This window comes from Tubulanus polymorphus, chromosome 5 (genome assembly GCF_964204645.1).
Source record: "Tubulanus polymorphus chromosome 5, tnTubPoly1.2, whole genome shotgun sequence".
Classification (NCBI taxonomy): domain Eukaryota; kingdom Metazoa; phylum Nemertea; class Palaeonemertea; order Tubulaniformes; family Tubulanidae; genus Tubulanus; species Tubulanus polymorphus.
Window position 1 is genome coordinate 12,666,156 of NC_134029.1, and position 17,254 is coordinate 12,683,409.

The 17,254-nt window shown below is 39.3% G+C and overlaps 1 protein-coding gene across 1 annotated transcript in view; it reads left to right on the forward strand.

The window, feature by feature from the left end:
* LOC141905684 (coatomer subunit epsilon-like) overlaps nucleotides 1-17,254 on the forward strand; it is an 85,841-nt gene that overhangs the window by 56,664 nt on the left and 11,923 nt on the right. Inside the window, exon 4 of the mRNA XM_074794658.1 lies at nucleotides 13,174-13,223. Within this exon, the coding sequence (XP_074650759.1) occupies nucleotides 13,174-13,223 (50 nt within the window). The remainder of the gene's footprint in view (nucleotides 1-13,173; nucleotides 13,224-17,254) is intronic.

A 17,254-nucleotide genomic window follows, 5' to 3' on the forward strand; every position in this document is an offset into this window, starting at 1 on the left:
TGATTAGCCTTTACAACTGTACTCTTAGGTTCAGAATTCTTAACAGTTGGCTTTCTAACTGGAGGCAACTGTTCTTTCGGTTGTGTTTGTTTACTATCATCATCCTTAGACAAAGACTTATGTGGTTTGTCAGGCTCATTTCGCAGACTAGGATAATCCTGCCTGTCAAAATACGGTTTTAAACGCGCAGCATTGACTGGCGATGGATGATGTTTGTCATCAAAGCACAATCGCAGTCTGTAAGTGAAATTCTTACCGACATGAGATATATAATAAGGCCCTACAAACTTGTTAGTGAGCTTACGCGATCGACCTTTAGCTACTTTTTCGTTCTTAAGCAACACTTTGTCACCTAATTTATATCTCGGTTCTTGAACTTTTCTGTCATAAAGTCTCTTGTTCTTAGCCTGCGCTGCCGCATTTTGCTTATTCGCTATCGACTTAACCATTTCTAATTGCGTCTTGAGTTTGTCAATGTGTTCTGTTACAGGTTTAGGCAGATTTTCTTTTGGAATCAAAGATGTATCTATAGGCAATGGCATCTGTTTGCCGAAAACTACATGATATGGCGCAAAACCAGTTGAGGCATTAGGCGAAGCTCTCAGAGCCATTAACACACTGGGTAGAATCTGAGGCCAGTCAGATTGATCCTCTTTGATATGAGCACGGAAGATCTGACCTATCGATCGATTGGTTCGTTCGCATGCACTATTTGTTTGAGGATGATAGCTGGAAGTGGCCGTGCGAGTGACCTGAAACAACTCACAGACAGACGAGACGAGACTAGACATAAAATTTCTACCACGATCTGATACTAGGGAGCGTGGAGCGCCGTATCTGGAGAATATTTCGTTGTATAGTACCTTAGCTACTTCCGATGCTTCTTGAGATTTAAGTGCAAAGGCTTCACACCACCTAGAATAACTGTCAACTAAAAGCAAGATATGTTTCTCACCAGAGGGAGCCTCTGTCAAAGGTCCTAGAAAGTCCATATGCCACCGCACAAAAGTATCCTCTACCGGCATGTTCGTTAATGGCGGTGGTTTATGATGGGTACTTGATTTTGCTGTTTGACAACGGTCACACGACTGCACATATTGAGTTACATCGCGGAACATATACTGCCAGTAATATTTATGACGCATTTTATTGTATGTTTTCTGTATACCATTATGCCCTCCACCTGCTTTACAGTCGTGGTAGGATAGCAGGACATCCTGCCGCATGGCTTTAGGAACAACTAACACTGGAAGTGCATCTGGGAAATCCCGAGATTTAGGAAAATTCCTATACAATAGACCGTCATAAATATGGAAAGAATCAGCGTGTGCTATCAAGCGCTGGGCTCCAGACTTGTCTTGAGGAAGCGCACCTGACTCTAAATAATCAATTAAGGGTCTGCATTCGAGGCATGAACGTTGAAGGTTTTGTAAATCAACACTATCCAAAGCATTGACACAGATCGGCAAACTGGTGTTCTCAGACGCATAAGTGAACTCAAACTCGAGCGTCTCACGAACTGCAGTTGAAGCAACATTGCTAGGCGAAGGGAAATCATCATGATCTGAATCATCGACAATATCAGGATATGGCCTACGAGAGACTATGTCCGCATTTACATTCTTCTTCCCAGGCCTGTGTACAATGTTAAATTCGTAAGCCTGTAACTTAGTTGCCCACCGCGCTACACGGGTATTTTGATCCTTTGCTTTACTGATATAGGTTAGAGACATGTGATCGGTGTATATAGTAAACGGTTTATTTGATAGATATTCTCGATATGTATCGATACCAACTACAATCGCGAGCCCTTCCTTATCTCTCGTATCCCAACGCCGTTGTGTAGGTGAGAGGGATTTTCCTCCATATGCAATGACACGTTCATGTCCCGCATCATCTCGCTGACCCAAAATGTAACTGATAGCTGTATCCGAAGCATCCATACAAAGGAAAAATTCTTTGTTGGGATCAGGATAAGCTAAGATAGGCGGCGAAACTAAATGAGTTTTCAGCTCCAGAAAGGCTGCTTGATGGTCCGTAGTCCAAACAAACTTACTGTCTTTCTCTAGAAGCGGAGTGAGCCGAGTTGTTATGAGCGAATAGTTTTGAACAAATCGCCTATAAAAATTGCAGAGTCCTAAGAACGCGCGTAATTCTGTCTTGGTAGTGGGTGCTGGGAATGAATTTATCACCTCGCACTTGGCAGGATCAGCCTCTACCCCTTTATCAGAAAATATGTATCCTAGAAAATGTACTCGACTTTGCGCAAACTTGCATTTCGATGGCTTCAACGTTAAATTAGCTACTCTGAGTCTATCAAAAATTAATCTTAAATGTTCTAAATGCTCCTCAAACGATTTCGAGTAGACTAGAATGTCGTCCACATAGACTAAACAGAAGGACCAATGAAATCCTCGCAATACCTCATTCATAGTCATTTGAAAAGTAGCCGGACTATTTTTCAACCCGAAAGGTAACCTCTTAAACATGTAACAACCTGCCTGACTCACAAAACTACTTTTGTGCATGGTCTCGGGGTCGAGTTTAAGTTGCCAAAAACCCGAGGTCATATCAAGGCTTGAGAACAGAGTCACGTTAGACTCACCAATTGAGTCAATTACGTCTGGAAGTGAAGGTAATGGAAACGCAACAGTTTTAGTAATACGATTCAATGCCCTATAGTCAACAGCAAATCTATATTCGCCGTTTTTCTTTTTTACCATGACCACAGGGGATTGAAAGGGTGAATTTGAGGGTGCTATTATATCGGCTTGAAGCATTTCATTAATCTGTCTTTCCTCCTCCTTTCTCATCTCTGGAGGTTTCCGGTATGGGCCTTGAGTACACGGAGGATTATCCCCTGTATCAATTTTATGTTGACCCATACTTGTATGACCTAGTTCATGCAAATTGGTTGAAAACCTATCACGATATTGTTCCAGAAGAGATTTTAATTTCGATTTTTGTTCTTCATTTAGATTCGAGTCTGATAAATCAAATTCTATCGGGTCTACTGTAGGTTTCGAAGCCTCGGGTGCGAACTTCAGAAAATCGCTAGTATCATGAGGTGGTAGATTGACTGAAGAAACAGAAGCAGTACCCTGCCGATCTTCTAAGGGCGTAAAAGGACATGATTCATCCAAATGTGAGACATGTGCTATAACTGTACCTTTCTTGACCGAAATCGATTTTTTAGTAGGATTGATTAACCTCATACGGGATGAACCTTTCGTAACTTTCACAAGACACCTAGCTCCACTAAAATTATCATTAACTAATTCGGGCAATGGCGAAAGTAAAACTACCGAGTGATTTAAGAATTTAGGTATTTCTACAGGTATATCTATTTCTGATTTAGGTGGCAATCGGATATGACTTTTTGTTTTAGCGGTAGGTCCCTGTATTGTAATTGGTAACACATGGATTCCAGTGTCCTCATTCTGAATCAAAAAGCATTTATTTTTGAAATCTAATGTTCCGCCCTTTTCAGTCATAAAATCCAAACCAATGATTAAATTATGATGCAGTTTATCGAAAACGTGAAACTTAAACGTTTGTGGATTATGAATCCCTGGAAACATTATGGGCAAATCAATGACACCAGCTACGGGAATATGCTCACCACCCACGCCGACAACTTGCTGAATATTTGAGGGATTTAGCTTACAGTTAGCATACTTAGTTTTGTTTAAGAAATTTCTAGATATACAACTTATACTGGCTCCACTGTCTAGTAATGCTCCTACACGTTGATTACCTATAAACACCATGGTGACATTACGCTCTAAATGAGCCACCAATGCGATGTCGGCTTGAGGGTGCCCATCCAAAAATTCAGTTTCCTGGACAGGCGCGAATTCCTATGCGTGATACGAATTGCTATACGATTTTATACAAACTTTTTCTAAGTGACCTGGCTTTCTACATTTCGTACAAAAATGATCTTGAGCAGAACACTCTGATCGAAGCCTGCATTGGCCACCACAATAAAAACACCTACCATAACGGTCCTTCTTTACAGGATAATCGTTTGGTCGCCTGCGTGATGAGTTTTCATGGCTGTACGCACGTCGTGGATTGACCTGCGGATTACTGTGTTGACGCTGGTAGTAGTCGTCTCTCCGTAACTGCATTCCGTCGATGCGCTTTTCGAGGCTACAGATCATATTTACGATATGATTGAACTCCTCCTTGTTTGTCTGACTAGTTGCTGCTACTGCTGCAGTAGGCTGTGTAGCCATAGTCGCTTCCAATCGTAAGGCTATTGCCCTAAGCTCCAGCAACGATTTTGGCGGGTTTACTACGACATAAGGTCTGAGCTTCTCGTTTAACCCATTTATCGCAAGATGCACCACCTCTCTGGTTCCACAGGACGATTCAGTAGCGGCTTTTTCCACGCGGTCTAGATAAGCCTTAGTGGATTCACCACTGTCTTGTCGCATACCCGACAATAGCACATCCATCACGGGCCGATACCGTGATTGCAGAGTTTCTTTAAGCACATCAATATCCTCCTGGTCACTATCTGATAGTGCGCTTATCACAGTTTCAACCGACGGAGATAAATTTGAAATTAAGTAATATGGTTGTAACGACACTGGGACCTGATTGTGTTTGGCCCATCGTTCAAACTGACGCAACCAAGCGTCCACGTTTCCCACTCCGTCAAATTTTGACACATTCTGTTTGATATTAATCCTAGGACTAGAATCCACACTTTGCTGAGTATTCAGCATCGCGGCCGCCGTAGTGTTTATATCTCCTTGTGTACTGGTGGTGCTCATATCGTCTCGAGCACTTTCGTTGTCAATTTCAGATACAAGTTCTCGTTGTGGATGACCTGTTATAGGTGTGTTGGATCTACCACGAAGTTGGTAGTCTCTATGGTTTCCTGGTTGTGGCATCAGAATCGGACGTTCTCCACCAATTGTAACGTCGTTAATATATTTGTGACTTTCTTAGTATCACTTGTGATAGGGGAAATCTAGCTAAGTAGAGCGACAACCAAAGAAACACGTAAACACCTGAAATTCCGAGAGGAGAAGCAATGTTAGTTTATTGAACCATCAGATGAAACTGACCATTTTCGGACAGTTCTCAACCTTGATGGTTTTGGCTCCTCCCCTTGGATCAGGGCACATACTCAAAATCTCATTGGCTAAGGGTCTCGTTACCCTGGCGATTTGTGTTGTGTTAGTTTGTGAGCACCAAACATTTGGAGTAATTATCAACGTATTGTCTTAAAGATTTGCTCGACTAGTTTTGTCGAGCTGTGAACAATATGTGTCCAGACAGTTCGTCTCTCTTTTAAAACAAAGGACAGATGTCATAAAGTTATATACGCTTTATACTAGATGTAACTTGAAAGAAATACACTTTCTAAAAAAATAATAATTCAAGGAAATTGTCATCATAATTAGAAAGCTGAACTAACGCTGATTAAAACTATGTCCAATATGATGTATGTAACATATATAATTGATGAATAACGTATAGAAATGAATTAGTAAAATAGAGCTTGTTATAACAGCCTACTTTTGACTGAAACCCGTATGTGATCGTGCGGGAACGCCTTTACTAAAGGTAAAACCATTTCATGATGACACGAAACATCGAACGGTAAACGGTAGGCTACAACCATGATACGATATCACCAATAAAGATAGATCATTTTAATTCAATTTTACCAGAGTTGTTTATTGGAGGAAAATTATCATTGTTAAGTACGCCGAGAACAACCATGTTGTATTATCGATTGTAAAATTCGATTCGGCTATATTCTAATATAAGTTTTCTTTTTAGGACGCCTTTCCCGCCTGCTGTGCACTCTTACGCACTCGGCAGAGATTCGCTTTGTAATGCGCGCCGGGAAAAAATACCTTTATTATCTTTTCCATGCGTTAAACAACAGTGATTGAATTTATGCGTTGTTTGTCGTAAATTGCAACACTTCAAAGGCCGTACCGTCGTGAGGTTAAATGAACAATCCAATAGGAATAGTCTTGGGAAACCAAGATCCAAACGATGTACGTAAAGCCAAACAAACAAAAAGACAAACAATCATCAGCCGGCCTCAGTGACACCAATGCCGGCATCGCTCTCTTCGACGTTTTGCATGCGTACCTGCATCAGAGCTTGGAGCTCTAAGATCAGAGGGTCTTGCAATTGCATTCAGAAAAATCGTTCTGTTTTTGTTTTCATTATTCAGTGGGGCCTTACAGTTCATGCGTAAAAATCGGTTTTTGTATCCAAATCTTGATTGATATAAATATCTTGGCTGGGACATGGATGGAAAACATCAGAATAAACTAGTTTCATCTTTTTAACAGAATCGCATCAATGAGGTTTAACAGTACAAATAGCCTAGGCTAAATCGTTCGGCAGAAAATAAATTCATTTTCAGGAATAAAATCGTACTAGACAAATAGACCTTTAAATCTGTGGTCCTCCCAATCAACATCGTCATAGAAGATTTGCCGGCAGATGTAAAACATTGTAACCACTTAATACCACAGTATAATCTACCAATGCTTCAAGGCCCACGGGCCTCTTGTGTTGATTGTCATAGTTAACATCATAAATAGCACCACCCGCGGGTTGATTATGAACTATACGCACAGAGTGAAAGAAAAATGGATGACAATTCCGCTAACTATTACGGCTAATTTGTGCTCCTTTTTTCAATAAGTCACTTCTCAGGTCGTTATATGTATACTTAAGTTTCTTCTGGTTAAAAAATCGTGGAAAGTACAATTTTGATGGCATTTGCCCTTTAATCATTCGTATGCTTAATGCACTACCCTTAAAGCTATTTCTAGCACACTCAAATGCAATTTCAGTAGTCTATGATTTCACTGCTAATGGGCGAATTGAACGGATTAAGCAAAAATATATTTCGTAATCAGTTTTTTTTATGGTGCGCGAAGTTGAAAGCCGTGGGTTTCATATCTTTTTTTAGAAATTTACCAAAAAGTTTCAGAAATTCAATTTATTTGAGCAGATTTTTTTATGCAGCATCTTTAACTGTCCAAAATTACACATGTGAAAATTTAATGCTATTTGCGTCGGAAGAACTTCATATCGCCATGATCTGGCGCTTTGTTTGGAAGTAATTGGCTTTCAAAGATGAAACCACTCTAAATCTTGGTTATATAAAAGCTGGTGCGCTACACTTCATAAACAAAATGGTGGCACAATTGAATAGGTTGATCATTTTTTTGCGTGAATACTGATTCTCAAGGCGTATGACATAATGATTTATGAAGTGCAATATGTTCGATGATTCATCTAGTCTTGATATCCCGTGCATAAGGTAACGTTGCATCAAGATATCTGACGAACATGTGGTTTCAAAATGCAGAAATTTACTTTAGTGTTCGCCACACGGCTGATTTACTAATGATAGCATCGAATTGTAGAGTCTGATATATTTACAGGACTGGAATACTTGTTTTATCATCATTAATTGAAATCATTTTATTGACGTTCGCATCAGCGATACGTTTTCGAGTCTGATTATTTGTATTAGATTGTTAACTGCGGCACAGCAATGAGCAATCCTATCATGAATTTATCTAAAACCATGTCTTATGGTTAATTATGTTTCGTCATTAACCGGCACTGGCCTCAAATTTGAAGAACTTGGGAGCTTGTCCTGATTGGTCTGTATGATAATGAAAAACCTGAAAGGGTTAAGAAAGGGATGTATTATACCCGTGACCGGTATTTTTGATCAGCCAATTATGACGCAATTGGCGGCCATCTTGGTTTCATCAGTACTCATTCGTAGGTGGGAAAAAGTTTTTCCACATTATATTGATACTTAAAGGCCGACTCAAATGGAGGTCAAAAAACCCACCGGTTGGTACTTGAGATTTGCAGTGCAGGCCACATGCCACTAGCAACTAGCAAGCGGTAGTTTGTTTATCGTGTTTACTGGAACACATCTGGCTCACACCAGTATCACACAGTATCACACAGTATCACACAGTATCACAGTGGAACATTAAAAAAAACTTTTTTCGTATACGTTTGATATCATTTTGGTCATAGTAATCTTCTTAATTAGAATTCGCTGATTTTGTAGATGTTTTTTTATAAGAATTCCTCCAGTAATAATGGAGTTGAACATAAAATCTGTATTTTCAATTTATTAAATTTTTGTCCGATTTTGATGGAATTTTCACACATTGTTAATGATGAGGAGTTAAGATGATATATTAATTTTCAGTTTGATACAACTTTCAGGTCAAAAGTTTTCTAACCCCCAAAATTACGCACTAGAGAGCTGCAACTGTTTTGTTTATATAGGTTTATGACTACAGGTCACTGTGCTCTCTGTGGTGAGGTGAATAACTCCTCCCAGCTTGTCATTCAAAGATTTGAAAATTTGAAGAATGCACTAAGTAAATTGCTAATTTATGCACGAAGGAAGGCTTAAACTAAATTTTAAGCCATACATATAACTATATTACATGTTTACACATATCCCTGACAAAAAGGAGGGTCCAAATCGGTTAACTGACAGAGATATTAGGGAAATTCCAGTTTCAAGGGTGGAGCTCTTGACTGCTCCATGGGTTCAGAGATACTGCCATGTCTGACAGATGACGGGCCTTTTATACTTGAAGTCAGCCTTTAAGCATATTTAGTTACCACAGTCAATTGCAAAGTTGTGGCTCATGACATCGTCTATGATATCCTTGTGTAAGCTAAGAGCACAGTGATCTGGAGCTAGGCAGTGCTATCTCATGTGTCCGTAGTGACCTATTTGTGGTGTGGAATAATTGATTTTAGAAGGACTACAACTGTAGATCCATAATAGAAATATGAAAAGTACCAGGAATCGAACTGTCTATCAAAATTGGGTCATCAAGTGCTGCCACCATGTGATACTGGCAACTAGTCTTTACATCGTCAAGTGTTTCAAAATGTTTTTTGATAACTTTAGGACATTTATTGTGATTTCGTATCCTACGTAACCGTTGGATATCATATTTAAAGGATTTATCGTGACGAAATATAGTAAGTAAAAATGGCGAACCTCCCTTGAGGACGACGTGGTCAACTGAATTAAAATTAAATATGAGCGAATAGGATTGGCTGTTTTTATCTCGGGCGAAGCCCGAGATGTTGTAATGGGTCCAAAATTGAATTTTTGCTAACAAATGAGGTTATAACTTTGACACGAAGTCATGCAATCTACTAAGTTTATGTTCAAAATGTAGCTTCATGCGGTTAAAATCTGTTGGAAATGAAATTTTGAATATCACATCCATTTAAGAGAAATCGACGAATTTGTGGCGATTTTTAATGAAATTTCAAGGAGCATTTTTTTTTCATAAAACGGCTGTAAAATAACCGCTCCCTGGGGTTGGCTGAGCTCCCGCTGGCAATCAATGTAAGGGCATATTCGATTGACGCAGACAAACCGGTTGTTTAATCTTCTCATCTATTAATCTGCTCGGTTCTAGTTTCTCATTTCCCAGTCATGGGAGAGTCTTATATGTTTATTTTTGATTTGATAGCCGTAGTATCGATTCCGTCTCCCCATATCTATTTCATTATGCAAATAACCAGAGATTCAATCGATACGCTACTTCGCTGATGATTATGCGCGCACAATCAAATAGTCCCAAACCTCGTGTATACGGGATATCGACAAATTCAAGTTCTTGAATTACTCGTTTGATGGCGCTAGTCAGAATCGGAAATTGGAACCTAAATCCGCCATGCTCTAGTTCATTTGCAATTCAAATCTCTCGCCTCAAATTTTCAATGAGCGATATTTTACTTACTATTTATCGTCACGCATAATCCTTGAAAAATGTTATCCTACCGCTACGTTGGATATGATAAACCCTCACTGCGAAGGCTAGATATCACTATAAATGTTCAAAATTTTCAAAAAACATTTTGCTACGGCTGACTATGTAAAGACTGGTTGCCTGGTGGCAGCACTTGACGGCCCAATTAAGATTGTTGGTTCGAGTCCTGGTATTTTTCATATTTTTATTATGAATCTACGAGTTTATTCCTTCTAAAATCAATTTTATTTCATAATATTATTTCATATTTATCAGTGTTGCTGCAATAAATTAACCTTAGAGTCTTGAACTCAACAACAAAGTGATGACACCCGGCATCAGTCGTTACTTCCATTATCTGCTTCGAACGTCATCGCTAAATTAGTTATTTTTGGTAGTTTTTTGACATTTCTAGTAATCTTTAGCTTTCGAAGTGAGGTTTTATCGAATTCAACACATTGTCAGGATATCATACTCAAAAGATTATGCGTGCCGTTATATAGTAAGTAAAATATTGCTAACTAAAAACTTGAAGCGAGAGATTTTTATTGCAAATGAACTAGAACATGGCGGATTTAGGTTCGAATTTCCGGTTCTGACTAGCGCCATCAAACGAGTAATTCAAGAACTTGAATTTGTCGATATCCCGTATTGCCGCGAAGATTGCTGATTAGATTCGATGATATTGTTCACCGAAATCAGCAGATTTTACACATCCATGAAGTGTTCAAGGAAAACCTTACAGATGCATCAATCAGGTGGTGCCTATACATTACAAAGATAACATTCTGCGCCCGAGATATTAAGATCTGTGGATCTCTTGTTTTTGATAAAAACGGCCGACCGACCGACCCACTGTCGACGTATGAGCTATATATGTTTGAATTCAAGTGTGCATCGTGTGAAAACATGGCTTGACATGTGGCCTAGTTTAAGTTTTCCAGGAAACTGGCAGTGTTCCAATAAGCTGCTATTCATTCTAATAGTGACTATATTAAAACTGGTAACATAAAAGCGCGCACATATTCAATGTACTGTTTCATTTTTAACACAGAGATGACAAAGGACAAAGTTATAATTTTTGAATAATTCTTGAAATCTACGCTATTAGACAAATTTCCCGTGCACTACGTAGATGATTTTTTGTGACATATATTGAAAATATAAAATAGTTTCCCCGCCGCGCCTACCTGTACCCTACAAAATCTTAGACGTGGACCGTTAACAAATGTTTATCTTTGGTCTTATCTGACTACAAAATAATTCTTTAAGAAAGATAAAATACAATATAAACTTGTGGAACTTTGAAGTCACGTATTAAAAAGATTTTTCAAGCAATGCCCTTATTCCAAACAACCTCTAGCTTTCAAGGTAAACCACACTTTGCCCATGGGCAATTTATTTAGCTCTGCTGTGACTGAAGGTCAGTGGAGCTGATGGGTTAGAGTGATTATCCGTCTTCGTAGTCTGTCCGTCCGTCCACTTTTGTTTCAATTTGCTAGGGTTCTTTTCTGATCTTGACCAAACTTGGTATATAGCTATTATGCAGAGATGAGAATTCCCCGCGGATCCGCGGTTTCCCGCGGATTTCAGTATTGAAAAATATCAATTTTCCAAATAGTCCAAAAATGATGTAAAAGTATGGGGGGGGGGTGATGATCTCACTCAATTGGTCCGGCGCGATCGGTAATCAGGTGAACCGTAAAAGCGTTCAGTGCCTGTTTTACTTATCGTCACGTAAAAGTATCGCATTTCAATGCATATTCATTGCAACACAGTGATTTTGTATGTACATTTGTACTACGATTAGTTTGTATGTATTTTATCGATCGGTTGCAGACATGCACGCACAGCAACAGTAGTAACGTATATAGGTCTACTTACTGTTGCTGCGTGTGTGTGGCGAACGCTTTCGGATATTATACACTACTTGGTGATGATTTTTAGTGAGCATTCATCGGCGCATTTTTACTGCAATAATTCAGGGCTCGACCCGTAATGCATGAGATGCTGAATGTCATCAAATGAGGATGTACCACATTGGAACTAGCCATTACCTTCCAAAATATAATAGTCGTTCATGGGTTCGAGATCGCTCTAAGTGCTCGGAAAACGTATTTAATTTCTAAAATTTTCTTGGGGGAGGGCCCCCAAACCCCCCCTAAATAGCTTCGCGCCTTCGGCGCTCGCTAGTGCTGACGGCTACGCCGTCAGCTGGTTCGCGTATGTCACTCAAGAAAAATAACCCGCGGATTTTACAGGTCGGCGTTCTCATCCCTGATTATGGGTCAAGCGCTAAAAAGTTAAAGAGCCGTTTTCCCGATTTGATCTCTAGGTGCGCTGTACGGTTGGCGCTTGTAAAATCTTTGAATCGCTACTTGTCCTACAATTACAGTCCAATGTTTACGAAACTTGGTATGTAGATACAATGGGCCAAGGGCTAAAAAGTTATAGAGCGGTTTCCCAAATTATATCGGTGCGCTGTACGGGTGGTGCTCGTAAAATCTTTAAATCGCTACTTGTCCTGCAATTACAATCCGATTTTGACGAAACTTGGTTAATAGATACTACAGGCCAAGGGACAAAATGTTATAGAGCCGTTTTCCCAATATGACCTTTAGGTGTCACTGTACAGGTCACACTTGTAAAATCTTTAGATCGCTACTAGTCCTACAATTATAATCCGATCTTGACGAAACTTACACGAAATGTAGATTCTAAGCCTATGGGCCTAGGGCTAGGATTGTCCTGCAATCATTGTCCGATGTTGAGGAAACTTGGTATATCCATATTATGGGCCAAGGTTATTGAGCTGTTTTCCCAATTTGACCTCAGGGGGTGCTGTACAGGTCACACTTTCAATTGCTATTAGTCCTACTATCATTATCCGATCTTCATTAAGCTTGGTATGTAGATACTATGGGCCAAGGGCTAAAAAGTTATAGAGCTGTTTTCTGGATTTGAACACTTGAGCGTGCTGTGCTGGTGGTCTTTGTAAAATCTTATCATAAAACAGCAGAGCTGACAGCTGACAGGCTGCTTGTTTCAGGATAGGAAAACGAATTTAACTGAGTATTTGTTCTTACCAACCATAATCTGCGTTAGTTGAAAAATTCAATTGCACTGTGTAAATCACATTCAGCAAATATTGTGCACATTCGCAAATTGAGGTAGATTTATGATGAAGACGATGGATGTGCTGACCGTAGTGCACCAGGCCTACTGGTAAAATGAACCAATTTGCACGATTAAGAGTTGTAAGATTTTTACCAATATTGCAAACAGGAACAAGTGCTCCTTGTGTTCCCATCTGGGTACATCTCTGGATGTAGCTATTGTTTGGTTATAATTTTACACCACTTTTCAGAATTATGACAGTGCTTTGAGAGTGTTGCAACAGTCTGATCAAATAGATTGGTAAGTATTAACATGTATTAGAATTTCCAACACAACAATTGTTACTCTAGTATGTGACCACTTTCCAGTTCCTATATTTACTATAAGTAGCCTTTCGTTTTTGTGGTCAATTTTTGTCTGTCAAGACCGAATTCAATGATTTTGTCACCCCAGTTAAGCCTTTCAGTACTGGCCTTATTCCAACCCACTGTACTGAGCCAGAAATCGAAAATTTTGGTCATTTTACTTAAACCCCTGGGATAAAGATACCCTTAGTGGTTATTAAAGGTGTTATTTACCCACAGAGGGCAACATAGTGGCCAAAAATCTCAAATGAAATTCGGATATCCTACCAATTGCTAAACAAAGCCTGCTCTTCTATTCTAGGAATACGATGTTTAGGAGGGTTAAAGTGCAATAGGCCTAAGCCTCCTGAAGATTTTTTTGAAAAGCTGTTAGCATTCGTCTGAGCCGGCAGCTTTATAAACCGTAGTTTTCATTTGAGTTTATTCACCATTAATGAAACTGGTATTTTATTAATCCCGGATGACTTCAGTTATTTCGGAGCCCTGGATGATATAAGATCGTTATTTCGTTCGGACAAAAACCTTTTTGTCAAAACAAAATTTCTCTTTGGAACTTTTAAAACATTCAATGCAGTAATAAAAGCTCTAACCCTATTGAATTTCTTGGGAATCAGTTGCTTATTTATCAATTTAGTTATTTATTTGTTGTTGGAACTACATTTCGTTTCGGAAGAACACATGCCTTTTTACGACTTCACACACGTACTCGATACAGACTTGCTGCTATGTGATGTATTGATCTGTTCATGTATATGAAAGCGCGCCTTGCGCGTGGCTTAGTTAGAGTTCCTGGAAACTGCAGATGATTCAACTGCCAGGGTTTGTTGCGGCTGGCCGTGAAAAGCAGTGAATTTTTATCTTAGACCTTTAGCGGAATAGTCCTATGATTTTATAGAAGGGCAGTAAAATTGGGAACTTGGAAATTGTTCAATTTATGAAAATAAATTGTCTAACAAACTGTGTAGGCTGCCTACACCACAGTGGCTCGTATTTGAAGTTTTGGGGTGAACTGTAGCTTAGATCATCCAGTACCCTAGTACCAGGATGATCTAAGCTACAGTTCACCCCCAAATTTCAAATACGAGCCCCTGTGGCCTACACAGTGTATTGAAATCGTCACACCATGAACGTGATGAGTCTATTCAGTGGGAAAACCCGCTTCCATGTATTTTCATGATGAATCCTCATGCAGTTGTGTGTAATGGAGATCTAGACAGTTTTTCATGAAAACTTGTGGATTCAATCGAGGGGGACATCTTAGGCTTTTTGGTTAACCTTTGTCAGCGATATGATGTTGGCATTGAGCCAATTCATGTAAAATCGCGGTACGTTTTTTAATGTGAGCATTTGTTTCATTGGTTCTCGGCTTAAACGACGTATAATCGATGCGATTGAAGACATGGCGAACCTCCGTCGATGACATGATCAACTGAGTTAAAATTCTTCGAAAAACTATTTTATGCGGGAAAATTCTTAGCTCTCATGTATAAAATTGCAATGACCTCGATTGGGGGGCGTCGTCTCTACGAGCAAATGGGATTGGCTGTTTTTGGGATATGCGGCGCTACTAAAATAATTATGGGAAAGCCATAGAATGGTTTACGTTTCATTGGACTAGGTGCCGTATACGTGCAAATTTCAAATGCTCATTGCTGGTGAGGATGTAATTATTTCACACATCCGCCATAGGTATTGTTTCATTTTAATACCCGGTGATTGTTTTGATCGACATTGAAGTGTAAGCGAACATTCACTTACACGAGGCCTCTACGTGCGCGCGGAGTGCTACACGACACACACACAAGCTCGTGCAGTACACTACTAAAGGTGATGCTGTAACACGTGCACGTTTGACATGAAAATAGGCTGAATAATCGTAGCAGAAGATAAGCGCTGTGTTTTCTGTTAAGTAGAATTTGTAATAAATTGTAATTTCTTGTGATTGGAAAATATTGGCTCAAGTAGGTCAATAAACTTTCGGGGTCATGTAGCTCCTCGAGGGAATACTGGAAAATAGTCAAGAATTTAAGACGTGATGAGAGAATGGATCTACCTCACGAGATAACTAATCCTGATAAGTTCATCAATCACTTTTGTAAGCTAAACCAATCTAAAAACAAGTCAACTGATGAAGCTAATTTGAATGATTCAACGCAAGGTACCCCGAATATCTTTACTGAACTGGACTTCCCAATTTCTTTAGATGAAGTAGAATGTGCTTTGACTGCTCTGAAGAATGGCAAGTCACCTGGCTTTGATGGGATCACAAACAAATTTTTGAAATATGGAAAACAGTTTTTACTGGCACCATTAGTGAAATTATTCAACTTTATATATTCAAGTGGCTGCTTTCCAGATGAATGGGCAAAAGGGTCTTGTGGTTCCTTTAAATAAAAAATGGGATATTAAGAACCCAGACAACTACAGGGGCATCACCCTGAGTAGTGTCTAGGTAAACCATACTATTCAACCTAATTTTAAATAAGCGACTTCTCGGAGCCATTCAAGAAAAGGATATCATAGCCAAAAACCAAACAGGCTTCATGCCAAGATGTAGAATTACGGATCATCTATTTACATTAAAAAGGTTAATCGATAAAAAACCGTCTGCTAATAAGAATTTGTACACTTGCTTTATGGTCAAAACTGATTTAGGGGCTATCAAGGAAATATCCTAAGCCCAATGCTTTTTAGCCCACTTGGGACTTTAGCCCCAGCGGGCTATTGCGTTCACTTTTCGTCCGTCCGTTCGTCCGTCCGTTGGTCCGTTCGTCCGTCCGTCCGTAGACGGAATCCAGTTATTTTGGGAAGTTTTGAAGACGCTTCAAGGTAATGTCTTGATATTTGGGTTACACATGTATCTACCCTAGACACATCTTCAGCCCAAAAACTGGCCCTGTCAGAATCAAGATGGCCGACTAGCAGCCATTGTTGTTCGCCAAAATCAGCACTTTTTACACATTTTTGAACTTTTTGAGGGAAATTTTGAAGACGCTTTGATCAATTACCTTGGTCTTTCGGATATATGTGAATCCCCCAGGGCCCATCAACATAACAAAAATTGGGTCGGTCGGACTCAAGATGGCCGTCCTATGACCTTTTTAGTGCCCAAAAATGTTAAATTTGGCCCGAATTCTGAGTCCTGTAGCTTCCTACTGGTTTGCCATTTCTCATTGCAATTTGTGATGGGTATTCTATGGAAAGGGATGTTTTATACCTGAGACAGGTATTTTTCATCAGCCAATTATGACGCAATTGGCAGCCATCTTTGTGTCACCAGTACTCATTCGTAAGTGGGAAAAAGTTTTTCCACATTATATTGATACCTAAGCGTATTTTGCTACCACAATCAATTAGAAAGTTGTAGCTCATAACGTGTTCTATGATTGTGGTGAGTTTCAAGGTAATTGGATTTCGTATATGGCCACCAGGGGGCGTTGAATAATACAATATCTTAGCATTTCTTTATTATATTCGTTATTTTAAGGACATTAGTTTTTCTATATGGTCACCAGGGGGCGTTGAATAGTAGAATAACTTAGTATTTCCTTATTATATTGGTACCTAGGCATATTTTGTTATCAAAATCAATTACAAAATCGTAGCTGCTGACATGTTCTATGATTGTGGTGAGTTTCAAGGTCGTTGGTTTTTGTAAATGGTCACCAGGGGGCATTGAATATTGAAATTGTTAGATTGTTGAGCATTTGAAACCACTTCCCAAGTGGGCATGGTGTCCCTGGACCCCTAGTTAATCTATATATAAACGACGTTGTGTCTTCATTTAATGATGATTGTGATCCTGTCAAACTACGTGATACTCTAATTAACCGCTTACTTCATGCTGATGATATAGTTTTAATCTCTCAGTCGTAGGAAGGTTTACAAAGATGTATTGATCAATTAACAGACTATTGTAGCAAGTGGAAACTAGATGTTAATATAGAGAATAGTTAAGTGATAAAT